Source organism: Desmodus rotundus, chromosome 6, assembly GCF_022682495.2.
Source record: "Desmodus rotundus isolate HL8 chromosome 6, HLdesRot8A.1, whole genome shotgun sequence".
NCBI classification, from domain to species: domain Eukaryota; kingdom Metazoa; phylum Chordata; class Mammalia; order Chiroptera; family Phyllostomidae; genus Desmodus; species Desmodus rotundus.
Window position 1 is genome coordinate 85,639,504 of NC_071392.1, and position 27,875 is coordinate 85,667,378.

A 27,875-nucleotide genomic window follows, 5' to 3' on the forward strand; every position below is an offset into this window, starting at 1 on the left:
ATGCCCCAAATTTGCAGGCAAAGGCTGATGGCAAGTATTTGGCTTGGTCTCTTAACCTCTAGAGGCTGTTAAAAGTTCAATCTGGATATTCCTTATAAAAACTTCCAGCAAAGCAGATTTTTAAAAGCCCACGAGGTTAATTACTATTCTTGCTGGACTTATGCAAATAATCAGGCCAAGTTTATTGAAACTAGACTTTGCAAATAAATTAGTCTTAATTTGACTATCCTTGAAAAAAACTGTAGTGATTTTTGGGGGAGTTGATTTTAGAGGGGAAAATTATGTTTCAACAGAAATTATAACTAACCTTTGTGGACATTAGATTCTGTGGTGTTCATTGGCTTTTGAGGATGTTTGTTTGTTTGTTTGTTTGCTTCTTGCATACTGGACTGAACCCTAAATTCTTCTGGTTTCCTCCAAAGTCTGTCTGTGACTTTCCAAACTAACGTTTCCCATTCTTCAATGTGGAATCACTGCGAACTGTCCTTTCCCAAAGCCTTGCAAACTAAAGTCAGACAACTTGACATAAACTTCAGAGAAGTCACCGCACCCGCTCATATTGCACAGTCCTTACCTAGTGCAGAAATAGCACCAGAGATGTTCAAGATGCAGGTCAGGAGAACCTATCTGACTCTTGTTGCCTGCCTTCACTCCACATGAGGATGCTTTGAGACAGACAGTTAGAAATCTTTCAAACTTGGAAACCAGTGGGTTCTAACCATTAACCATTGTTCTTCTTTTGTTCCCATAGATATGCCTCTCGTTAATTACCTGATGTCTTGCACCTTAGGTTTAACTTTGGGAGCCCACCAGCATCACTACCTCTTGAAATAAGACACAGCTATTTAACCGAACTCAACTTTTCTTAAAACTGAGACTGGTTCAATGAGATATAGATCAATCTACCAACCCAACTTCTGGGAACCACGTGGGTTCAGAAAGAGCCACTTCAAGATGTACCTCAGCAGTATGCAGATTATTTTGAGTTAAAAGCAATTGAGGCCCTGCAGGCTCAAGAAAAACTTCTGTCCCCTCCTCCTTAACTATCTAGAGGACTTGGAATTAGGGGCCTTTCCCATAGTAAGAGATGATCAGAGATAACCTCTTTTGACCTAGCTATAGGACAGGGCAAACTTCTGTTTACTAAACCCCGTTCTTCTTATCCTGCTTTGAAACTCCCCAAGGCACCTTACCTCATCCCTAGCTCAGAATATCACATAACTCATTTTCCCCATCTGCCTTTGAACCTGTCATATACACGGGGTCTCTGACTTTCTCGTGTATGTCGAGTTCCCACACATATGTATGCATTAAATTTGTATATGATTTAAAGAAATAAAAAAAATAATGTTTCTCACAGAAACAATATAGTTCTCCCATATGTTGGCCAATAAAGAATGAGAGAAAGAAACACAAAACTATTGAAAGCTCCTCTACTAGAATGGTAACAGTGGTTAGTTGAGCAGGTAAAATTATGATTGATTTTTATTTTCTTCCATGTGCTTACATTTTTCTTTACAATGAGCATTTATAATTTTGCGATGGGTTTCAAGTATAATAAGAGGCCAGAGGGGAATCACACTGGCTAAGACAACCGGGAAAGGCTCTTTGGGGAAGATGGGATTTGAGCATCAGAGTCCTACAGGTGGAAATGGGGGTGGGATGGATGATGCTGGGGAAGGCAGCACATTCCCGGGGGGGGGGGTAGGTCACAAGCACATGTTGAGGACATCACAGAAATCTGGTTTCTGTGGCACATATATTCTGCAATGGTCCATGCATAGCCTGTTTTTACCATTCAAGGGAGTTGCCTGTGTGTGGGATAGTGGAGAAAAGCAGGTAAAAATGCCTTCCTTGTTACCCTGCCTACATCTCTGAGAGGCTTGCTTCCACGGGGCTTCCAAGGCCATGAAAATCATGCAGTAATCAATTTCCTTAACAAACACTACACCTATTTGAGATATCAGCAATATTACCTACATTTGAAAGTGCCAAGTCCCTGCACACCTGAAGATTCTGATTTAGTATTTCTAAGATGGGCCCGGGGTTTTGTTTTGCTGCACCTGCTCAAGCAGTTCTCATTTACATGGGGATTTGAGAATCCAGTCCACTAAATTGTAAAGTTCCAGCCTCATTAGAGCTTCACCCTAAATTCATAACTAAAATTTCCTTAAAAAACAGCATCGGGGGAAATGGATGGGACCTCAGTGCAGGGTTGTATGTCAGGCTTGCAGTGGACCATGTTGGGAAACGTCTGCCTTCCTGCCTATGTTTTTAACTTCCAGGTTCACGCACACAGCTGCTCCCTGAGAATATAGTTTTTGACTCTAATGTGGGTATTTTAGGTCCTCTATAGCACTGATGGCATGTCAGAATCTCCTATAGTGCTCTATAAAAATACCAATTTCCTGTCATTTTGTCAACCCTCTGAATCGAAAGCTATGGGTATGGAGTCCAGTAGTTCATTTGAAAGCTACACCAGACACTTACAGCCAGCCCCACACTGGCCTGCTTATACTCTGGGCTGCAAACAGCATTGGCCAAGCTGCCGTTCTTCTGGATCTGAGGCATTCAGACTTCTTCCCTCCTGAGCCCTGAGCACTTCTAGTTTGACCTCCACTTCCACTCCCTCCATGACCTATTTATGCCTTAACCTTCTGCTCCAGGCTCACCCACCTGGGTGCTCTCCAGGGTCCCATCCCCAGGGAGAATGTGGCCCTTAAGTTCTCATTCCTCCATAAACAAGTTACCTTTGTATAACTCAATGAGAGGAACACAGCTTTTTCAACCTCAAGCACTTAAATGTCTGCTGACTGGTAATCAAAAAATGTGGCTACATAAGAACATCTGTGTACAGTATACGACTGTCTAACCACTAAGCTGTACACCTGAAACTTATACAAAATAAGACTGAAAGAAAAGAATATCTACAGTAACATCAACTTTGAAGTATCATAACTCTGAGAGATGATGAAAAAATAATAGTTTGAGAGGAATTTAAAGACTGCAAAATGACATAAGCATAATGGCCCAGAGGGAGGAAAATGTCAGCCAATCAAGGAATAGGGCATCTCTGGCAAGGAGCAGGACCGGGGCTTCTGTTCATTCCTTCTGACTCTTGCATCACTGACCCTACAGGGATATCATCTGAATGGGAGCTATCAGTATGCCAAGGACAGGCCAAGAAGACTTGAAATTATCCTGATCCAAAATGCAACGTTTGGCAGTCTAAATTCCTCCCGAATAACCGAAGAGGGAACAGGGGACACACTCAATCTGTGGGATGGGACAGTCCCTTATTTTCACACAGGGCCAGACAGGGCAAGTCCTCAAATGTCAGCATCACTCAGGAAAATATAAACCCTCAAAACAAAACAGAACTCAGTCAACAGCTGTGTGAATGTATTTTGTGTGGATCCGGCTGAATTGAGAATTATGACCCTAGGAAACCTATAAAAAGGAAAATCTGGCACACTCTATTAAAATATTCACAGGAGTACAAATTTCTACTGACAAATAAGAAAAGACTCCAGATTTTGTTACCTGCGCACAGCTCTGCAACATTCAGGCCTACACACTCCTCCCCAGTTGAGATACCGTGATGCTGGCCGCTTTTACTCATTACGCCACACAAACTCCATTCCAACCGCCATGAAATACTTGACCAAACACCCAAATCTGATAAAGGCTCCAAAGTCCCTTTGCCATAATAATGATTCTGGTTCCAACTTGAGATAAATTCCTCTGATGTGCTTTCTTCATGAAAATTACAGTACATTCATATGATGAAACCACACGCTTCCATAAAAAATAGTAATAAGTAATAGTAATTTTTGAGCATTGCCTTTAGTATGAAAGGCAATGAAATTAGTACAGAATCACACTACTAGTTAGAGGCGGAGCTAGGCTTTGAACTCAAATCTATCTGATTTCAAGACCTGTGTTCTTGTCTATTCTGCTACTTGGCTACTCCAAGTAGTAGAAAAATATGTCTTTAATTTGTATGTACCTAATAAAACAGGCTCAGAGTACATAAAGGAAACCTCTACAGAATGAAAAGAAGTAAGAGAAATTACACCCAACATCAATTTATGATAAACATTCTCAGTAAAGTACGGATAGAGGAACATACCTCAACATAATAAAGGCCATAAATGACAAACCCATTGCTAATATCATAGTCAACAGTGAACAGAAAGCTTTTTCTTTAAGATCAGGAACAAGACAAGGATGCCAGTTCTCACCACTTTTATTCAACATAGTATTGGAAGTCTTAGCCACAGCAATCAGATAACACAGAGAAATAAAAAACTTTCAATTGGAAAGAAAGAAGTAAAACTGTCACTATTTGCAGATAACATGATACTATATAAAGAAAACCCTAAAGATTCCACCAAAAACTATTAGAACTAATAAGTGAATTCAGTAAAGTTGCAGGATACAAAATTAATATTTGGAAATTATATTGCATTTTTATACAGTAAGCATGAGGTCTAAGAATAAGAAGTTAAGAAAATAATCCCATTTGCAATTGCATCAAAAAAAAGAAAGAAAGAAAACCTAGGAATAAATTTAACCAAGCAGGTAAAAGACCTATATTTTGAAAACTATAAGACCTTATTGAAAGAAATTGTAGAAGACACAAATAAATGGAAGAATATAACATGCTCATGAATTGGAAAAATATCATTAAAATGTCCATATTGCCCAAAGCAATCTGCAGATTCAATTCAATTCTTATAAAAATACCAATGGTATTTCTCACAATACTATAACAAATAATCCTAAAATTTATATGGAACAACAAAAAAACCCAGTAGCTAAAGCAATATTGAGAAAAAAGAACAAAGTTGGGAGTATCATGCTACCTGACTTCAAACTATACCACAAGGCTATAGTAATCAAAACAGCATGGTACTGGCATAAAAACAGACACATAGATTAATAGGACAGAATTGAGAACCCAGAAATACACTTAAGAGTATATGGCCAATTAATCTATGACCGTAGATTAGAATGCAAGGCAAGAATTTACAATTGGGTACAGTTTCTTCAATAAATGGTGTTGGGAAAACTGGACAGATACATGCAAAAAGAAAAGAAACTGGACCACTTTCTAACACCATATACAAAAATACACTCATAATGGATTAAAGACTGAAATGTAAGACCTGAAACCAAAAAACTAAAAGAAAACATAAACAATATACTCCTTGACATCAGTCTCAGCAATATGTTCTTGCCCTCAGGCAAGGACAACCACAACAAAATAAACAAATGGGACTACATCAAACTACAAAGCTTTTGCACGGCAAATGAAACCATCAACAAAACAAAAATGCAACCTACTGCATGGGAGAACATATCCACAAACATTCCACCTGATGAGGGGTTAATATCCAAAATATATAAAGAACCTATAGAATCAACATAAGAAAACACAATCGGACATTAAAATGTGCAGAGGAGCTGAGGAAACATTTCTCCGCAGAGAATGCAAAGATGGTTAACAGACATGTGCAAAGATGCACAACACACTAATCAATGCAAATCAAAACCATAATGAGATGTCACCTCACACTTGTCAGAATGGCTGTCATCAAAAAGACAACAGGAAATAAGTGTTGGTGAGGATGTGGAGAAAAAGTAATCCTCGTGCACTGTTGGTGAGATTATAAACTGGTGCAGTCACTATGGAGAACACCACAGAAATTCCTCAATAAATAAAAATAGAATTACCATATGACCTATAAATTTCACTTCTGGGTATGTATCCAAAGAAATCCAGAGAGAGAGAGAGAGAGAGAAAGATTACAAATCTTCAACTGTAAAAAGATTTCAACACACCACTCTCAATAATTTGTAGAAAACATTAATACAAATTTAGTAAGAATATAGACTATTTCGTGACAACTTTTTTAAAACTGGTCTATTAAATGTATAAAAAACATGATACTCAACAATATACATGTTTTTCAATCACACATAACTTCATAGAAACTAAAAATAAAACATTTCAATATGGATAAAATGATAGAAATTACACACTATATATTAGTTTCCTATTGCTGTGGTAACAAATTACCATAAATTTAGTGGATCGAAGAAACACAAATGCATCATCTTATATGTACAGAGCTCATAAGTCCTAAACCAAGGTGTATATTTTTCTCAAGGCTCCAGGGGAAAATCTGTTTTCTCCTCCCGATTCTAGAAGCCACCAGCGTCCCTTGGCTTGTGGCCCCCTTTCTCATATCTCTCTGGCCTCTGCTTCTGCCATCCTATCTCCTCTCGCTCTAACTCTCCCGCCTCCCTCTTTCTCTTACAAGAGCTTTTGTGATTACAGTGGGCCCACCCAGGACAAGCTCCTCAAGATCCTTAACTCAGTGCTATCAAAAGAGTCCGTTTTGCCATATAAAGTAAAATACAGGTTTCAGGGATCAGGACATGGACAGTTTAGAGTGCCATTGTTTTGTCTACTACTCAAAGTATACCCTCCAAATTCAATATAAATAAGAAAAAATCAATAATAAAAAATCCTGTATGCGGTACCTTAATTGTGATGATACTTTCCCAGGTATGTGCCCAGGTCCAAACTCATCTAATTATATACAGGGTGGGGCAAATCAGATTTACGGTTGTAAGTGCATGAGACACAGTTTATTCTTGCACTATTATTTATTATTGAATTATTTTCCACGTGAACAACTGTAAACCTACTTTTTCCCCACCCTGCATGTTAAATTTGTGTAGTTTTTTTGTATATTAACTATGCCTCAATAAAGCTGTTAGAAAAATCCTGTATTTGGAAAATAAGACATACTTCTAAATAAAAAATAGATCACAGAAGAAATCACAATGGAAATTAGAAAATATTTTAAACTAAGTGATACTTAAAATTCAACATAACAACTGACAGGATGCAGGTAAACTATGCTTTGAAACAAATTTATGGCTTTAAATATACATGTAACAAAAGAAGATGAAAATCAATCAAGTAGATACCCCAAGAAATTAAGGAAAATAGCAAATTAAACAGAATGTAGTAAAAAAATAAATGGGAAAGATTCATAAACTTACAAAAAAATCTACAATGTCAAGAGTTTTTTTAAAGACTAATGAAATTGATATGTATGTATATCTGATGAGACTAACAAAAATGTACACAAGTGGGAGATATAATTACAAACCCTCCTGACACTGACAATGTAATCAGATTATTATGTTCAGCTTCTTGCCAATAAATTTGAGAAATATATAATATAAGCAAGTTTCTTTTCTCAACAGTTTAACAAAATACAGTGAAGAAGAGATAGTCTAAATAACCCAACACGTAACTATTAACGACGTTGAAACTATATTCTAAAATTCCCCCACAAAGAAAACACCAAGATCTCTTATCTTCAACAACCACTCAATCAAATATTTCCAGAACAATTAGCAACAATTATACACAATTATTCCAGAGAGTAGAAGGAGAATACTTCCCAACTTAATTTATGAAGCCAGCCTAACGCTGCTAACAAATTCTGGCAAATGCATTATGAGAAAGGAACGTTACAGGACAATGTCACTTGTGGACAGAGAAGCAGAGACAGGATTAAAATGCTATTGTTACCATAGACAGAGCGCCAGGGAGTATCCCCCATTGGCCGAGACAGTAGCGGGGGAGGTCCTTACACTGAGCACACCAAAAGCTAGAAATATAAATGGACAGGGCCTGAAACCCCAAAAGCTAGAAAGATGAATGGATAGGGCCCCAAGCACAGGAAAGCTAGAAAGATGATTGGATAGGACAAGAAGCCCTCCTCTCCCTACCCCTCCCCGTAAGAACCTCAGCTCCAGAAGGAAGATGGAGTTGTGTTTGAAACAGCGGTCCACCATTCTCCCATCAGGTGGCACCTTAATAAAACCTCTTTCCTTTTGCACCAGCACCTGCCTCAAGAGTTTGGCTTTTGTTGCAGCATGTAGCCAAACCTCCATTTTGTTTGGTTTCTTTATCACCCTAAATCCATCTATTTATCTACCTGTCAGTACACCTAAATACATATTCACTTAAATACATCTATGTACGTGTGTGTAAATATGTATATAATACCATGTGACCAGTGAGTTTATTCCTGCAATGAAAGGTTGGTTTCACATTCAAAACACAATGTCATTCTCCATGTTCACAAAATGAAGAATCATATAGTCATCTCAATGGAAGCAGAAAAACGTTTTGATAAAATTCATTCTCTGGGATATTGAAAGAACTGAGCCAACTAGTCAATTCGCATTCCATTGCTGCCATACAAATGACCACAAACTTAGCTGCTGAAACAATGCAAATGGGTCACCTTGCAGTCCTGTAAGTTAGATGTCCAGCACAGGCCTTGCGGGGCTAAAATCCATGCGTCTGCGGGCTGGCCACTGCCCTGCAGGCTCAGAGGGAGAGCCCATTCCCTTGCTGTATCCGGCTGAGGCTGTTCACGGCCCCCTTTCTGCACTCTCCCTGACTCTCCTTCCACCTTTACATTTTTCTGACTGACCCAAACTGACAAAGGTTCTCAGATATTAAGGATTCATGTGTTTAGATTAGCTCCCCACCCTGCCCCCACCCCACCGAAAGATCTGGGAGAGTGTCCCTGCCTAAAAATCTTCAATATTCATCACATCTGCAATGTCCCTGTTGCCACATAAGGTAACGAGGGCTTGGACTACTTTGAGGGTGGAGGGGACATTATTGTGCCTATCACAACTAGTAATGAAAAAATTCTTTAATCTTACAAAGAATACTTACAAGTATTCACACCAACTATTACATTTACTATTGAACCATGACCAGCTTTCACTTTGCGACCAGGGGTTTCACAGGAGGTCCTCTACAGTTACTTGTTAAACTTTGTCCTGGAGGTTCTAAGTAATTTAGCAAGTCAAGAAAAGATATACAAGTATACAGGTAAGAATGAAAATCTTGTTATATTTGTAAGTGATATGTTGGTACATACAGAAGATCCAAAAAAATCAATGAGAAATTATGAGGATTACTAAGTGTCTGCAAGACTTTGGACATGTGATCAATTTACAAAAAAAAAACAATTATATTTCCATATACCACTAACAAACTATTCGAATATGAATTTGTATACCATACCATTTACACTGTCATAAAGCGTCAAGTAGCAAGGAGAAATCTAACAAAAGAGTTTCCAGAGAAAACGTTACTGGGAGAGAGAGGGGTTTATTTCAGGGACTGACTCACACAACAGTGGAGGCTGGAGAGTTTGGAATCTGCACAACAGGCCAGCACGCTGGAGACCGGGGAGGAGTTACTGTAGCAGCTGCATCTGCAAGCATTCTGGAGGCAGAATTCCCTCTTCCCCTTAGTCCTTTCTCTTAAGGCTTTCAGCTGATTGGATGAGGCCTGCCCGACTTTGTAGAAGGTAATCAGCTTTACTCAGTGTCTGTTGATTTAAAAATACCTTTAGAGTAGCATCTAAGGCTGGTGTTTTACCAAAGCCTAGGACCTCAGTTTAGCCAGGATGACACATGAAAGTAACCACCACACTAGCCATGACGTTTACAGTACCTAAGATTTGTCACATGCACTGAGGGTTCTGCAAGCTGCAGCTCCCACTGGCCTACGCTAGAAGAGCCTCTTTACCTTCAACAGATTCTCATCTGCCCTGTTTGGAGCACTGCCTCATTGGGAGTCTGCTAGAGGTACGTCCTCAAGGATGGGCTGCGTCTGCAAAGGGAGTTCAACCCCAGCAAAGAACCCTTCCTGGATTGTCCCACGTGAACTCTTCCTAGATTCCTTTGCCTTCCTTCTTCTTTAATCTCAGCTAGCATGTCCCCCTGGTGGAAATTATTCAAGTAAGTAAGCAAAAGAGCAGGCGTAAGGAAAATGCAACATGGGAGAACATTCATAAAGGAGGGCCATGGTGACCAGGAGGAGGTGAAATGAAAGCATTGTTCTCGAGTACAGGGAATGGAAACAAAGAAGAAAGCAAACAATCCCAACAATAGCTGCAGCTGTAAGTGAGGAACGACGTGAATGACGTCAAGTTCAAAGGAATGAGGAGGGAAGTGCTAGAGTAGAATAAGTGGCAGAGCAATTTAGAAAGATACTTCTAGAAACCAGAAGCATGTATCTGGATGTTGATTCCGAATCGTGTCTATGGCAGCAGGCACATGTAACTCCCAGAACTCTGATTTTTCCCACTCCTGCCAGAGAGGATCTTCCCAGCCTGCCCTCTGCCATTCAAAGGCAACAAACAAATTCCACAGTGTCACATGTCATACGCTAAGGAATAGACTTAATCGATTAAAGAGAAATGTCACAATGCCACTGTCAGAAAGACTGGGTCTCCCACCCTCCCGTCCCAGGGAGAGGATTCCCAGGGTCACAGCCATCTTCTGGACACAGTGCGGGTCCTGTTCTAATGGAGGGACCCTCCCATCGGGGGTCTCGCTGTGCGCCTCGTGCTAAGACCTGTGTATTAAAGTGGTCATGTCAGCAGTGAAATAGGCAGACTATTTACAGGAACAGTGGGGGGTCGAAACATTGCCCTGGACTGGGGACTTTGGGTAGCTGGGCATCTTCAGCATCTGTAGGACATTAGCATTACCCCTGAGGTTAATCACAAACATCTTCACGTCACCGAGTGCTGGGGCCTCACTTCTTCACTGTCCAGAGAGGCTCATCTCTGGTTGGTTGAGACCCTTACAGAAGCCCTGGTCAGCCTGGCTCCCTAACCGATTTTTTGTACGTCTCCTCACAAATGTAGTATAAGCGCATCAAGCAAAGGTGTCCTAGAGCTGTGATCTGAAATCTGCCACCATTGCTGGACTCTCGCCCCCAGGGGCTGGGGGAGGAAGGACTGAAGCCAAGGCTACGTACAGCTGCACAGACAGGTGTATCATGATGAGGAGTGAGAAACCATTTCTGTAAGCTCAGGAAGAGCTGAGAATCTGTGGAGGTCCTGGTCATTCTGAGAAACTCTGGCACTGAGAAAAGGCGGGGAGATAAACTAACTTCTCTCCCAGACTCAAACGCTGTAGTGAACGTTGACTTTTTTCCATAGAAAAACAAACAAGCTCAACGAGGAAAGATCATGAGTGAAAAGGGGTAATAGAGTGAGTAGTCACGTGGGTTTGCATGGCAGCTCTCCCGCTCCTTGGATCTGCATATAAAGAGTGTGCCTGGCACCTGAGCCCTACTTCTCTGAGACACCGGATCTGCCTCCTCCAGCATGCGTGCTCTGCAGCTCCTGTTCAGGGCCAGCCATGCCGCCCTGCTCTTGGTTCTCTGTCTGCAGCTGGGGACCAACACAGCTCAGGAAGACACGTGAGCCACGCCTTTCTCCTTCTCACACATACAAAAAAGTCGGCTTTGTGGGGAGGGCTCCTCTCCTATCCTAGAAATCTATATACCGCTTCTTGAAAACTGTCAACTTCCCAGAAATCTAATCTCATGAACCCATGTCCATTCCCACCTCTTTCCTGTTAGGAGGCCCATCAATTCCCCTCACATCTCCACTGGGTGCTTCCAAGTTGCCCACGGACATAAGGCTCCCAGCACACCTGTAGGCTGTAATTAACAATTAGTCTATCTCCAAGGCTCTGACCTGCACGCTGTGCTGTCCGTAATCTACACCTCTGTTACATTTCTGCTTGGTGAACTTCACCTCCTCACACCCTGCCTCCTGGAAGGGAAGATTTTAGCAGGTCTGTGAGTTCCGACAGTAGCTTTGAGCACCCCTTGCAGGACTCACTGAGTTGATCAGAGGCCCTGGGCACTGATCCTTGGCCCCACGGTCCAAGGCTGAGCTTACCTAGCAGCTTAGACATTCTTCCTATGCTGAAGTCCAAAGACAAATGTGAGGACTAGTTGTTCATGACCAAACCCGCCCCCCAGGGACCTGGGAGCACAGAATCCTAAGCCAACTCATTCGAAGGAAGCGGGAAAATTGGGGCATGCAAAACTGAAGCAGGAAATGGGACACTTTGGAGGGAGAAGCAGGGTCGCTCGTCAAAGCTAGGGAGTTTTCCCTACAAAGAGGAAAAGTTTCGGATGCTGGGATTCTGGTGGCGCCCTCTGTGGCATGACCAGATGCTTCATCCTGCGGGAAATATTCCAGGGTTTGACAAACTGACATAATGGAGGCGGGTGGGTCCCAAGCAACCCTGAGAGGGACAGCTTCAGATACAATGTCACTCCACTTAGCCCTGAGGGGTGGCAAGTTGTTGATAAGCTGTGCTAATCAGGGTGACCAGCCATCCCAGTCTGCCCACAGATTTCTTGGTTTTAGTACTGAAAGTCTCCCACCCCAGCAAACCCGTCCCTGTTGGGCACACTGGGAAGATGGGTCTCCCTGGCCCTGCCAGTCACCCTATCAGTCCTAAATTCATTTACAAATGGGAGGAATGTACGCCCCTCCCCTGCACACTGAACACCAGAGCAGCTGGCACAGAGGCAGAGTCTCTGGGGAATTGGATGCTTCCCCTAGAAAGTGCAGCTGGGAAGCTCAGGGGCCAGGCAACAACCTCCCTCCCGTCTCTCCCAACAGCAAAGGGAAGGAGACAGTGAGTCTGCTGGTCCTGAGCCCCACCCTCACTAGCTGACAGGAAGACCTGACTGTTCCCTTTGTCCCTGGGCCCTTTTCCCCAACAGACTGTGGTGCGGCCCGAATGCAGGGTGGGATCTATAGTTCCCAAATATGGCCCTGTGTCCCAATCCCCTAAGAGCTAAACAAACACAAATTCTAGGCCCCACCAGGAACCAAAGAAGGGGGATCTCCAAGGATGGTCTCTCCTCCAGTGCACTGAGATGTTTGTGACTCTGTTGGCACAAAATTCTCTACTAATGGTGACACAAGCCCTCCTGGTCATTGGCCAATCAGCAGAAACTATAGAATTTTATTAGGAGATGTCATGTGGCATTGTACCTTTATTGTTTTTTTAATGTATTTTTTGTCAGTGGAAGGAAAAATGATACTCAGTTTTAAATAAAGTATCCAACGTGCTTTATTAAGCAAAACTAAATCAGTACAAACTAACCACACTACCTAAGAGTCAAAACTGCCCAGGGGGTTCTGATCTCATCAGCGAAGCATCTCCTTCCCCTTGCACCGTCCCTGTCCCTCGACCCTGCTCCTTGCGCCCCTCTCTCTGATGGACTGACCTCTGCTCTCTGCCTGCTTCTGTCTTCCCAGACCCAGTCGACGGCCAATCATAATGGACTTCCAGATGCCCTACGTGACAAGGTCAACTGAAGAAGTGACCGCAAAGCTTACAGTTCGGACAGAATTGACAGAATGTATGGTGGTAAGTAGCAGCCCCGGGGAGGGAGTAAAGTGCAGAGAAAGACGACTCCTTAATTAAGGAAAATGCATTGGATTATATAGGAAAACTACCAGATTAAAGAGCAGTGAAAAATTATTAAAAGTAAATTTGAGATACAGTAATATATATGTGTCTTTACCCACACGTTAGCTGAAAAGGCAATACATTTACAACAGAATGGTTAAATTTTATCTTACAAAGATTATCTCTGTGGTGGCTGTGGTTGCTTAGCTTGATTGCGCACCCTCGACTGGGCACTGGTATTGGACCACATCACACGTATCATCCTGGATGGCCAATGGGTCCCGATCTTTTGTTTGGATTTTAAAAGAGTCAAAAACTTTTGAATAATGAACATATATTGTTGTAAGTGTAATAAAAAAAGATAAGCAAGGCAAGGTTAGGCTTCTCTAAAGAAACACCAGCATCTCCAAAGTATTTTGAGTACAACTGCAATGGTGAGAACCCTTGAATTCACTGTCTGAAGCTAACGGAATCTTTGGTGCAGAGTCACCGGCCAATGGCTCGGGCAGGCCTCAGGAGACAGGCAGCTAGCCCCCGCCTCGCCCAGGGAGCCCGATGATAACCCCCTGCAGCCAGCATAGTGATGAGGGCAGGCACTGCTTCGGGATCTATGCATCTGTCACGCAGCACTATAGGCCTGTGTTTCTCCTCGAGATAAAACCACACGCTGCTAAAGCCACTGTGGATCTCTGATGACGTTCACAGCAGAGGGAACGCTCCATTTCAACGGGAGCTCAGGAAAATAAAGACACATTTCTTTCCATCTGAGTTCACGGACTCCCTGAATTCCCTTCACAGACCCCTGGGGTCTATGGATGCCAGGACTAAGCCCCTGTGCTGCACGTGAACGAGCACGAACCAGATGCCGCTGAGACGCACACAGGCAGTGCTCTGGGGTCTTCAGCTGTAAAGCGGCTCAGCTTCAAGAAGATCGAAGCAAGTGCACCCTCAAGAATGCATTTGCTCATCTAACAGCCGGGCTGGGCCGGCAGGTGGTTGTTCTCCCACGGTCGAGGAGAGCGAATATGAGAGACTGAATATGAGAGACATCAGGTTCATTACCGAAGGTCGCCGAGTTGAAGAGGAGCACAGTGGGAGTCACAGTGCTGCAACAGGGCCTGGCTTAGGCTTTCACCCCCCCAGCGGTCCGGCTGAGGTCATGGGCAATGCCTGACGCCCGGGCTGGGAACCCAGGCAGGCCTGCCCCCCAGATGGCCTGCGTCCAGGACCAGTGCTCCTGGCCCGGGGGATTCACTCACCTCTACCCTCCTGAGCCAGACACCGACGTGCCAATGCAGCAGTATGAGCACAGGACAGCAAACCTTCTGACCTAGACTTCAGCTCCTGAAAGGACACTACAAAAGGGACCTGCCGTGCCTCTCCCCACCTCCGTCTCTGTTCTTTGCCCGCTATGGGCATCCTCCTCCTCCTCTTTGACCCTTCCTTGTCTTTCTCTCCCTTCCTACTCCCCAGCCTAATGCTAGGTCATCTCTCTCCACCTGCTCCTCCCCAGATTAAAACTTACCTGGTAAGCAGCAAGCCAACTGATGGATCTTTTAACTACAAATACAGTGGCTGCCTGTGTGACGATTATCCAAGAACCTTCTACTGGGACTTTCAGTTCAACAGTAAGTAGAGGAGTTATTCAAGGGAAGATCTACCCATCAGGGAGGGGAAACCATAGAGAAGCATGGCTCCAGATCTGGTGCAGAACCAGGGCAGAAGGATGGAGGGGGCAGGGGGTAGGAGAAATGGGGCAGAGTAGGTGGAGACCGTGCTAAGAAGGGAGATAGGTTTGCAAATAATTTGAGGAAACTGAGTCCCAGTGGGGAAGGACCTGAAACCCATACAAAGGTTAGGACGGCTGGGGTTAGAATGCCATCAGAGACGACCTTTGTCCTTGTCTCTTTCAGGTACAGTAAGGATGGCTGCTGTGGTTGACATCATTCCTCAGTTGGGCATCTGCCCCAACGACGAGGCAGTGGTCCCCATCAGAGCCAACCGTTTCAGTTACCTGAGGACCCTGTTTGTACTCTAAGCTGGCCGGAGGCCTCGCCTCACTGCCCCGCGTCCCGCCCCACCCCACCCCAGGATGGTTTTCTCCAAGGGAACTTGGCTGGGGTGTGCATCGCAGTCTGTAAAATAAACTTCCCACAGGCTTCTCTGTGTGCTGTTGTGTCTTCCCTCCAAAATCTCTCCCAAAGGAGGCTCAGAGTACCCAGACTTTCTAGAACTCACTTTCTTCAGAGAAACTTCACCGAGGAGAGCTTATGAGTTCTCACTGTCCATGAAAGAGGGAGAGAAGAAGGAATAGAGAAGAGTGGGACTGGTCCCACAGAGAGGAAATGCTAGCCCTAAAACCCAGCCATTGAGGGGCGGGAACTGGACTGGCATCCAAACCTCCCTGCTCTTTGGTCTTCTATGTCCCATTGTCCCCCCGAAGGAGCCCCTGCAGATCCCAGGAAATGGGAGTCAGCTGCATATAGCAGAGTCGGGGGCAGAGTCTGTGGTCCCTGAGATAAATGGTAAGTACTCTACCAAAAAGTACTCTATTTTCTTGCTTCTTTTCAACCAGTGAAAAATGATGGACTACGTGATGCTTGGGGACATTGGGCTGCACAGCAAGCAGTGAACTGAAGAGTGAGTGGGCCAGAGGGTGCTTCCTGAGTCAGGGTCACGGGTACAAAGAGAACGGAGGGCATCTTGGCTGATAGAGGACTATGCACCAAGAGCCCAAAGCATGCTGAGGGCAGGTAAGAACTTTGACAGTGGGCGAGATTAATAGGCAAGCCAGATGGTCTGGACGGGAGACTGACAAGAAACAAAGTCAGTTTGTAAGGGCAAGAAGATGGGGCCCTAGCTTCTAGACTACTGAGCCCGAATGGGTATCAGATCTAGAGCAGGGAACAGCCGTTGGGAAAGATCACTTGATATACTCAATAGCAGTATTAATTGTACATCTAACATGTGGCAAAAACGCACTGAATATTTTTACTTGTATGCTTTATCACAGGCCCTCTTAAAAACCACCACATATATATACACACACGCATATACACATATATACGTATTCATATGTACATATACACAATGGAATATTATTTAGACATAAGAAAGAAGGAAATCCTGCCATTTATAACACAGATGAAACTACAGATGAAACAGCTGGATGGGTTGCTTAGGCGTTGGTCCCCCAGGTCTACTTCAAAACGTGGTCTGTTCACCTAAACGGGTTTCTTGAATCTACTTCAGGCTGCCCCTGGGAATTCCCAGCAACAATATTCTCTCCACAGCCGGAGGCGACTCGGCCCTACACTCTGACAAGTGGAGCCTCTTCTGGAATGCCTCTGATGATGCCCATGACTCCTGTCCCTGCCACCTCCTTGCCGCGGACCCTCAACACTGTGAACCCCCAGCCCCAGCTGAGGTCATTCCAGTCCTGTATACCATTCCTCTATTCTCTCTCTCCTTCCAGTGTTTCTCACACAGTGAGAACTGCTGTGCTCTTCCCCCAACCTCACCTTCACGCTCCCACACTTGACTCAAGATCAACTGGGCCATGGAACTGCCCTTTCTCTGTGTGCCTCTCAATACAAAGAACTTCTCTGTGCTGAGAGTCATTGGCACCGCCATTCATTAACCACAAGCATCTGCGTGCTGCCTCGTGGGGGCCAGGCACTATGCTAGGATCTGGGGATGGGCTACAGTGATGAGCAAAGCAAATGAGGAAGCATCAGACCCCAAGGGACGCTTGGAAGCCTGGGTGGCCAAAGTGGGGGAGAGCCAGGGACCAGAAAAAGGCTCTCTCAAACCAGACCCGAGGTCCTGAGAAACTCCAGGCTTGCATGTACAGCAGGTGGGAGCAACCAAAGGGGAACAGCTGTTTATTACACTGTGTTCAAGGGAAATATTTGCAGTTCAGGATTAAAGATTTAAAGACCAGACAGTAAGAGTCATAATGTGAAAAGGTGACATACATGCAGCCATTTTAAAATAGAGTCACGGCAGCCAGTGCAGAGGAACTGTGTTGCTGGTCTCACTCCTCGAACCCCTGGAGCGTGTGAACTGGACAAAATCACCTTGGACTGGGCCAACCAGCAGCTCATTCCCAACGCCTGTTTGTAAATCTCAGGGCAGAGCAGACCTCCTGACCACAGGACTGCTGGTTGTCAACATCCTTTATGATTAGCACCGCAGGCGTAGCTAAGGAATAACCTCGCTTATCTGCTCTAAGGAATGTAGTCCTTGGCTTATTGACACCCAGAGAAATTCCCTCCTTCTACTCATGTGATTATTCTCCTTCCTTTTCTCATAAAAGCCCCCAGCCTCCACCCCGTAACGGGAACACTATTTGGCATAAGTGCTTCCCAAATAGCCACTCTTCGACCTCACATGAACGCTTATTGCCTCCCACCTTGGTGTTTTATTTTTAAGGTAGTGACAACTTGTCTAAACTGGTTAATTGGGCCAGAAAACCTTCAAGTACATTTTTGCCTTGTGTCAAGGGAAAACCAGACACTATGAAAATTTTCAGAGACATCTTACCCACCAACCTTCTCATTACTAGAATTACTTCACTTTTGTTAATTATGCACAGTCATAACAGTTCATTTACTCCGCATAGGGAAGACCGTGCTCATCGTGTCCCGTGCTCATATGTTTACATCAGAAACACCTCCACCAAGATAAAGGCGACCCGTGTTTCACCTCCTGGTCATAATATTCCCAAGTAGATCGGGTGGCCTTTGGGGGTGTTTTTACCTTAATGTTGGTTAGCCTACCTTGGGAAAAAAACAAGGGAACTTTTCCTTCAACCATTATTTTCCTAAGTTGGTTTTTTTTTTTGACAAAAGGTAAATGCATTTGTGTAATCATTTATACTAACATATAACTAAAGAAATTTACTATCTCTCAAGTACTTTAGTTTGCAAAGAAATTTACCTCTTGAAAATTAGTATTTCCTTGCTTTAATACAATAGTATGATTTATAATAAATATATGTATAATATTTGATCTTCATCCTTCTTTCTGTCATAGAGTTCCTAAAAAACCCTTGGATTTCCTAAGTGATGAGTGATAAAAAGTTGTCTTTTGTTATGTTAATGAGATGACTTTTGGACTGGGCTCAGGGATGGGTGCTGGTTACCAGAAGGACCAACCATCTGATTAGATGGTTAGAAGAGTCAGTTCCACCCATCCCCCCCACCTCTGGGACTGCAGAAGCGCTGGAAACCGAGTTCAACTACCAATGGTCAGCGACTTAATCAAACATGCCTGTGTAAAGAAGCCTCCACAAAAACACAGAAGGACTGTGTCCTGGGAGCTTCCAGGATGGTGAACATATGTAGGGGTGCTGGGAGGGCATGGAAGTGCCACACCCCTTCCCACATACCTAACCTTACACCTCTCTTCCACCTGGATGTTCATCTGTATCTTTTATCATATTTCCTAACACACTAGTAAATGGAAGTAAACTGTTTTCTTGAGTTCTGTGGGCTACTCTAGCAAGTTAATCAAACCTGAGGTGGGGGGGGGGGCTCTGATTCACACTTGGTGGGTCTGAAGCACAGGTGGCATCTGACATGGGGTAGGGGGGAGTCTAGGGGACTGAGTTCCTAACCTGCAGGATCTGACACTATCTCCAGGTAAATGGTGTCAGAATTTAATTAAATGGGAGGACACCCAGAACTGCTTGGTGTTGAGGGGGGGAAAACCCATATATGTGGTGACCAGAAATGTCAGAAGTGAAGTGTCCTGTGTGAGTTGTAAAGAAAGTCTCATAGGTGAAAAACTGTTTATTTTTTCAACTCAACTGTTCTTCCCTTAAATAGTGAGAACATCATAAAAGACTATCAGGAAAAAATGATACAGTCAGGTCAGCACTGCATTTAGTCTTTGGAATGCACACACACACACACAAACCCACAGGTCTAGGTAATATGACATGACCTCTGGGAGCAGCTGGTTCAGGTGTGAATCCCAGCTCTGTAACTCTCTGGGTCTGTGGCTTTGGACAAGTTATTTAGTCTCAGTTTCCTCATCTGCAAAGTAAAGATAATAAAAGTACATTCTTCATAGAATTGTTGTGAGGCTTAAATGTGGTAATATATATAATATATCAATTAATATACTTTATATGTGGTGTTAATATGTATATTATATATATATATATATTTCATATATATGGGGTTTAAACAGTGCCTAGCACATCATAAGAAATATACAGTCACACCTCGGTACTCGTTGGCTTCAGAACTCACCAAACCCTGTACCCACTGCATTTTGACAAGAAAAAAATGTTTCAGCACTCGGCACTTGCTTGGGACTCATTGCACTTGCTAGAACTTGTATGAGTCACCATGCTACCCCTGCAAGAGAAAATGCTTCATCACTCATCGCTTGAAAAAAAATTCATTCAGTACTCATTCGTTTCAGCACTCATCACAAATTAAGAGTTCTAGAATGAGTTAACAACAAGCACCAAGGTACCACTGTATGTGTCTTTAAAGTTGTTATTATTTTCCATCAGTTTTCTAAAGTCACAAGTGAGACTGAGTTCAATGATGGCTTGGCACACAGAGGTCTGAATTAACTGGAGCTGGTAAAGAACACAGCTCTCAATACCACGTTAATGGTTTATAAAAGAGTGTCTTCTCGAGTCCTTCCCTGGGCCCCACGATTAGACTAACACCAACATAAAACAGGCTGTGGGAGAGGATTAGAAACCAAATCCTGCCATCATTTGCATTTCCACATTTGAACTAAGAATTCTGAGACAAACAAATGGAGTGAATTTGAAAATGCTACATCAACTGCTTCCTCCTGTGACGTGAATAGTGGGAGCTCTCAGGATGTGCCTACCAAAAATGCTAGGGAGACATTGTCTCTTAGACGCCAAAGACGAGAAACAGCTCAGGATGACTGCAAGCTGCAGTCCCCCGGAAGATGAGTTGTCGCCCCTGCACACCACCTTACTTTTCACAGTTGGAGGCACTGAGTGCATCGTCGGTATCGTTGCAACTGGGTTCATTGGGGCTGTAAATGCAGCTGAATGGATTCAGAATAAGGCAGTTTCCACAAGTGGCAGGATCCTGGTTCTCCTGGGTGTATCCAGGCTAGTTCTCCAAAGCTTCATAATGCTAGAAATTACTCTCCACTCAACATCTCCACATTTTTATAATGAAGACAGTGTCTAGAATACATTCAGAGTAAGTTTCATGTTTTTGAACTATTGTAGCCTCTGGTTTTCTGCCTGGCTCAGTTTCTTCTACTTCAAGAAGACCACTGACTTCTCCTGCTCCCTCTTTCTCAAGCTGAAGTGGAGAATTACTGGGCTGATGCTCTGGCTTCTGTGGCTGTCAGCATTAACCTCCTTGGGCTACAGTATGCTCCTCTCCAATGGCTTCTACACTGTTTTCTGTAACAGTTCCGTTCCTGTCCCCTTCTCCAACTCCACTAAGAAAAAATACTTCACCGAGACCAATGTGGTCAACCTGGCTCTGCTCTACAACCTGGGGGTCTTCATCTCTCTCGTCATGTTCATCCTGGCGGCCACCCTGCTCATCCTCTCTCTCAAGGGTCACACCCTATGCATGGAAAGCAATGCCACAGGCTCCGGGGACCCCAGCATGGAGGCCCACGTGGGGGCCATCAGAGCTACCAGCTATTTTCTCATTCTCTACATTGGCGACGCAATGGCTGTATTTCTCTGTATGTCCAACGTCTTTGATGACAACAGTTCCTGGAATAGTCTGTGCAGAACCATCATGGCTGCTTCCCAGCTGGCCACTCAGTGCTGCTGATCTTGGGCAACCCTGGGCTGAGAAGAGCCTGGAAGTGGCTTCAGTCTCGAATGCACCTTCACCTAAAAAAGTAAACTCTATGACCGACACCACGAGAGTGCCACAGCACCTGGCCCGGCCAGCTCTGCCTTTCCCTCACCCAGGCCTCTCTCTTCCCCTCTCTTTTCCTGCCCAAACCTGGGCTGATCCTTTCACCTGGTGTGGCTTTTGTAGAGGAGCTTGATCTTCATTTCTCTCTTTTGCTTGATGGGCACAATCTTAGTGATGCCTAACATATCCTCTACCTGAGCCTTCTATTTCTGCCTCCCTTGCTCTATATAAAGCAGAGATTCTAGACACTGCTCCAAATTAGAATCTCCAGGGGAGATTTTTGGAAATTCCAATGTCCAGGCCTGATTCTATACCAATTATGTCCAAATTTCTGGTGTCGGAACATAGACAATTTTATAAGTTCTCAGGGAGATTCTGATGTGCAGCCAGAGTTGATATAGCCACCAGAATAGAGGCAGGCTCTGCAGCCTGAGCTCCGGGCCCCTCCCTCCTTCCCCATCCACATGCTCTCAAGACGTTCAGAAGATCCAGGAAGCCTTCTGAGGAGCAGCTGGAAATGCATTTTGTCTCCATTCTCAAAAAACACAACCTGAATTATATGCAAATATCTATCAAAATTAACAGTAATAAAACACCCTTAAACCTAAAAAGTACTAAGAATGTTTCCTATACATAAGGAATGGTCATATATTGTAACACACGTATGCAAAAATATATGCAAGGTCTTCATCGTGGCATTGTTCACCAATGAGGAGACTCAGTTATCCAAAGTAAAATATTGTGTAAGCATTTTTAAAGTGAGACACATGTGTATACACTGAAATGAAAATATTTCCAATATACTGTCATGTACAAAAAGCAAGGAGATATTTTATATTCTATTTATATTCTTTTATGAAATATGCTTATGTTTCTTGTGTGTATAGGTATGTATATGAATTTTCTGGAAGGGGGTACCAAAAAATGATTAACAGAGGACTTCTGAACATGGCTGGTTATCTGGGGAGAAATTAAACATGTATACCACACTTTTCGACTTTACTGCATTGATTGAAGTATTCAGAACGTGTATGCATTCATTTCAATTTTTATGAAATTGTATTTAAGTATAGTTCACATGCAATCTTATATTGGTTATATTAGTTTCAGGGGTACAAGACAGTGATTTGACATTTTCATACTTTACACTGTGATTTATATTGATGTTTTTATAAGAAAGAGAACTAGGTAAGCAGGGAAGATTTGAGGGAGAGGACTGTGTAAGTTGACTGACCCTCTCACTATGTTTTTATAAAAAATGCAGACCTCCCAACTCATGAATTAAACCTCTCACTCCCTCCTGTTTCCATTTTATCCATTCACTCAAGGGCTGCCATGGAGACAGCATGGGCGTTCAAACCATTGACATATCTACGTTCTCCGTCACTCTCTTTGCTTCTCTTCCTATTCAGTTCAGATTACTGGTTAAGCATTTTACCCACACCCTTAAAAATACTTTGGGTAACTACAGATGGAGAGAAATTATGTCTGAGATTTGCTTTAAGATAATTTTGCACAGGGCAAAGGCGTGAAAACTAGAGAGGTTTCGATTAGTCATATGTTGGTGATTTCTTCCAAACTAGGTCTCAGGTACGTGAGGATTCTTTAGTCTCCCCATTCCAGGATATGTTTGAAATTCTGCTAATATAATTGTATATAAATGAATTATATATATATTTTTTTAAATACTCCAGTTTCCTGGCCCTCTCCCTCTTCATCCCAAGCACGTGGAAAATCCCACGTCTAGATGAACTCGACTGTTTTTAGCACTCCACATTGACCTCCAAACAGCCTATTGTTACTGGAGAACATTTCATAACGGGATGAACCTATGTTCCTAGGTCTGTGCTCTTCAGCCTCGAATAAGTAACATCACTGGGTACTTCTATCCTGTATTTCCCTGGAGAAGTCACTCATTAACTACCCAGAGTGACTACCCCTCCCCCAGTCCCCCGTCTCCCTGCTTCATCTCCCACTGACAGAGTCGCCCTTGCATCTTTGACAAAAGTCACTAGGAGGACATCCCTTCATTTTCCCATTAGCAAACCTATAAAGCCACCAAGTCTCTACTATATTCCTAACATTTCAATAGCAAGGGTGCCTCTGTGAAGAAACTAAACAGAAATGCTGTAAGGACCTTCCCCTCCCTGTATATGTCTCCTTCCTACAAGTTCCATTTGTGTGTGTTTTCATTTTCCACCTTTCATGATTCAGCTTTTCCTCAGATATCTGGTGGCCCTTCAATGTGAGCATTAAGAAGCAGACTGCAGAATTTTGAGACTAATTTTTAAAAATGTTTTAGAATGTAAAAAAATATATTGAAAACTATCAGTGAGAAGCATCTCAAAAGTAGCATATTCAAAGCTAGATTCTTAGTTTTTCTGCCTAAATACATTCCTCTTCAGTTTTCTCCAACCTATTAATATTAAATAGAATTGCAATATTTATAAAAATGAGGTGAATAATAGTGCTAATCTCGCAGGAGCGTCCAGAACAACTAAGATAATATGTTCATGGCAAATGACTGATACAAGATGACCATATTCATTATAAAAAGGAACCACATGAGAAATAGCAACTGAGCCTGGCTGGTGTAGCTCAGTGGATTGAGCGCAGGGCTGCAGTGACTAAGGGTCACTGGTTCGATTCCCAGTCAGGGCACATGCCTGGGTTGCAGGCCAGGTCCCCAATAGGGGATGCATGAGAGGCAACCACACATTGATGTTTCTCTTCCTCTCTTCCTCCCTCCATTCCCTTCTCTCTAAAAAATAAATCTTAAAAAAAAAAAAAGAAAGAAATAGCAACTGACATTGGATTACCAATCTGCAGAACTTAATCTGATAAATTCAGCAAATAAAACTTATTCCACCTTCTCTTCCTATCTGCAGAGAATTAAGTTAGATTTCTTTTCAAATCAAGGCACTTCATTTTCTTTTCAAACAAGTGCAGAGACCCGTGAAGGGTCTCACCTTCTGAACTTCTACAAGAAAACCAAGGCAAAAGAGCACAATGCAAAGATGACCTTGAAACTTTCAATCCAGGAAAGAGATGCTGCAGGTCACTTGAGTCTATTCGGCACAGGTCCAGGACTTCGGGCTGAGTCATTACTCGTGACCTGGAGTGGGAAGGGCCACCACGCTGGGAGGAAAAGGGGTGAACTACCCTCCCCCACTTTATAACCAGCCAGTAGAACAGTCTGTAAACATGGGCACCTCACAGGGAGGCCTTGCTGGGCTAGAGACTTAGCTGTGCTAGCCAGCGTTCCTAACACGTGCCCATTCTTAAAAGCTACCAACAATTAATATGACATTTTGTGGACACCATGAAAGCCTTCCAGGAAGGAACATGACTGCTTCAGGTGTGTCAGACTCACACCATTATTTGTCATTTGATCCCTACAGAGGATTTTGTTGTTGTTTTTTTTTAATGTAGTTGATATTCAAATGATGGCATGCTTCCTTGTACCTTAACAAATGGGTTTTGAATAATAGACTGGATGCTGAGAAAACTGGTAGGTGGACTCTGTAAATGCATTTTCCTATCTCATCATTCTCAGGCGCTGAAAACGTTAAGTCAATGACTACTGAATCTTGGCCACGGGCTGCAAAAAGTGCAGCGTCAAAGCCATCAGTGAACCACCTGTGAGAGAATATTTATAGGCAACAACAGATTCCTCATCAAGCAGTTCCCTTCCATCTGAGTAACAGGTACCTAGGGAAGTCCATGTCCCATGTCACAACTGCTTGTCACTATTTTCTGATAATGTTGTAAGGTTCTACTTTCTTAAAAAATAACCTGATTGCCGAAAAGCTGTCTATTAAAAGCATCACCACTCAAATCCTCATATATGGCTTTTTAAAATGAGATTGTCAACGCTTACTTATGATGAGGAAGAGGGCTTGGCAACTAGTATCAAATGCTCCATTTGCATAAGACCGATTCAGGGCTTATCATCAACAGACCTTGTCTTTCCTCAGCACTGAGAAATTTTCTTCTTTTTTAAAAAAATTATTTCCTCCTCTCTATTTTGTCTAATCTCACACCCTGAAATCCCCTTCGATCAGATTGTAGACCTCCTGGATAAAACACCTGTGTCTCTTATCTTTTCTGCTGTCTTCTTCATCATTGATAGTTGCTCTGCATTCAGAGAAATTATTTTGATTTCATCTTTTTTCACTGAAATCATATATAAACAATGTAATTTTAATCATATTTTTAATTTCTGAAAGTTTCTTATTGTTTCTTATTTGTTTTTAATAGCATCCTTTTCTAATTTTATGGATGCAACATCTTCTTTGCCTTCTCTAGGGGTAGTTTGAATTTTTTGTGATTTCTTCAAGGGTCATTTATTCTGAATGTTTGTCTTGGTCTTTCTCTCTCAGGTTGCTCTTGTTTCTGATAATGCTTGGTTACTAACTCATGAAGGAAAATGAAAGACTGTTTTTCAGGAGTAGTATTCCCTGGTAGGACATTCTCCTGCTTTGGAAAGGGTGTTTGGGAACTCAATTTTGTAACGGGGCCACCCTTCATCAGGACTGGCTTCTGTTGACTGGCTTTTTCTTTGGGGGACATGAGTGAGGAACCTGACATTATCCCATAAATCTAAAATGACATAATAAGGAAGAATTTAATCTGTGTGCACACACCCACAGTAGATGCCCTGATTTTTCTCTGGGGAACATGTTCGATTCCTCTTGAAAAGCATTACCAATATGGGGGCTGCCGATGGCTCAGTGTGCAGTGGTGGGGAAAGGGTTGGGAGAGGTCCCTGAAGCAGCTGCCTGGCAGAAAGAATTTCAACCATGCAGGTGGTTTTGCACCATGCCTCACTTCCACTACCCGAAACTAGGAACCTATGTCCAGGTCCCTCAATGCTTTCAGCGAGCTGACCAGCCACCAACATTCCCAAGGCCCAACACATGCACATTCTGAATGTCCCCCTCTCCACTTCATGCACACTGTGCTGTAAGCGCTGGTTCACTCAGGTCCAAGGAATGGGATGACGTCACTCATCTGCCCTTGGCCACCCCCACTTCTCTCTTTATCATGGGATTTTTTTTTCTCAATTGAGTCTCAGAAGAAAGGAAAAATAAATGCATTTATTTGGTTTAATGTTTAAAATAAAAAGATAAATTTTTATTATTACACAAAGACTTCTATTTCAGAAGTTCAATCTTGTATTGCCCAAATCTTAATTTGAGGTCATAAAAATTGCCCCAAATTGGTTTTCTACAGGAAATTTCCAAAGAAGTTTTTGAACTGGAATGTGAACTGCACTGGTAACAGGTTCATCTTGTTTTTGTTTTATGCCGGTGTTCTTCTCACCTGCTACCTTCACCATGTGACCCCTTGGGAAAGTTTATCAACCCCTCAAGCTGATTAAACAAGACAGCTCCTAATTTCCTTTTCTCACTGGTTTCACAGAAATCTTAATTTAGTGAAAGCTGATAGTTGGGCTGGAAATGAGAGATTTTCACCAATTAGTGGTCAGTTAAGTGTATTTTTCTAAAAATAAAGAGAGACATGTATACCAGACCTCTCAGCATGCACTCGCCACAGCTATGTGCATGCCCCTCACCATTCTCTGGTGCATTTTTTCAAAAGAGTGTAAGAACAAACACAGAAAAAATGAAAGCAAAGAGGATTCCAAGATGGCTGCGGAGTAGGTGGAAGCTATATTCACTTTCTCCGGGTGCCAACCAGATTTAAAGCTAAATCTCAGGGCAATCAACCAGAATAACCAACAGAAGGCTGGCTGAACAGAAGTATTATAACCAAAGATTTACAGAAGAAGCCACAGAGAGACTGCTAAGAGGTAAGGGGATGCAGAAAGGGCTGGCCTCTCCCACCCATGTGCAGCAGTTGAGAATCTGGCGGAATATCTCTCCTACAAAAATCCCCCTTGAGGAGCATGGGGGTCCCAACCCCACACCAGGATCCCCCAATCCAGAGAATCAGAGCCAGGAAGAGGAACCTGCATAGCATCTGGCTGTGAAAATCAGCGGGGACTCTGCTTGGAAGAGGCAGGAGTCTGCTAGAAACCCAGGTGCTCTTTTAAAGGGTCAGTGCACAGGATCTTGCTCTCAGACACTCATTTGGGGCTCCGGTAGAGGGAAGGTGACCCAGAGCACACAGGAGTCATACAGAGAAGATCTGTGTGGTGTGACCCAAGGAGAGATCTGGAGGGTCCCTCCCTGTCCCACACTGCCCTCAGATCCCATCTTCTAGAGTGGGCACTCCTATTCTTACAGCACCAGCCTGGGGAGTCTACTACTCCAGTCCTCCAGCTACTGGCAACACCACCACCCTGCCAAGCAGGGGTCCTACACAAAGGTCTGCCGGCTCCATCCAACAGGGACGTGTGGTGCACAGTCTTTCTGGAGAAGCTCTGGTGGAGACTCAGACAGTCATTGAGCTATGTAACTTTGGAAAGGGGGTATTATTCCCCACTTCAGTCATGCACACCCTATGCCCACCCCCTCCACCTGGTGACTCTCTTGACCTGTACTTTCTATTCCTGGTGTCCCCACCCTGCTGGTTCAGTCCTGCAGGGGGATTGGAGTGCTGAACAGAGCTCGGATCGTTGTTGTTGTTGTTGTGTATGTACATCTTTCTCTTTTTTTTTCTACT

General features: G+C 43.3%; 3 protein-coding genes across 3 annotated transcripts in view; 2 read left to right on the forward strand and 1 right to left on the reverse strand.

Moving 5' to 3' along the window:
- Positions 1 to 27,875, reverse strand: part of KEL (Kell metallo-endopeptidase (Kell blood group)) — a 171,567-nt gene that overhangs the window by 88,494 nt on the left and 55,198 nt on the right. The window lies entirely within an intron of this gene.
- PIP (prolactin induced protein) lies at positions 11,201 to 15,512 on the forward strand. The gene is made up of 4 exons (XM_024572846.3): positions 11,201 to 11,332; positions 13,200 to 13,311; positions 14,867 to 14,981; positions 15,267 to 15,512. Exons 1-4 carry the CDS (start codon positions 11,238 to 11,240, stop codon positions 15,389 to 15,391), a joined length of 447 nt encoding a protein of 148 aa, XP_024428614.1. The 5' UTR covers positions 11,201 to 11,237; the 3' UTR covers positions 15,392 to 15,512.
- Positions 20,220 to 21,238, forward strand: TAS2R39 (taste 2 receptor member 39). The gene is given in 2 exon segments (XM_024572865.2): positions 20,220 to 21,126; positions 21,129 to 21,238. Coding segments are annotated over 2 exon segments (1,017 nt in total).

Bases quoted from the DNA above. Each gene is read 5' to 3' on its own strand.
- PIP (XM_024572846.3), top strand. From the start codon at position 11,238: ATGCGTGCTCTGCAGCTCCTGTTCAGGGCCAGCCATGCCGCCCTGCTC. The intron at 11,333-13,199 runs GTGAGCCACGCC...CTGTCTTCCCAG, and splicing joins AACACAGCTCAGGAAGACAC to ACCCAGTCGACGGCCAATCA. The intron at 14,982-15,266 runs GTAAGTAGAGGA...TGTCTCTTTCAG, and splicing joins CTGGGACTTTCAGTTCAACA to GTACAGTAAGGATGGCTGCT.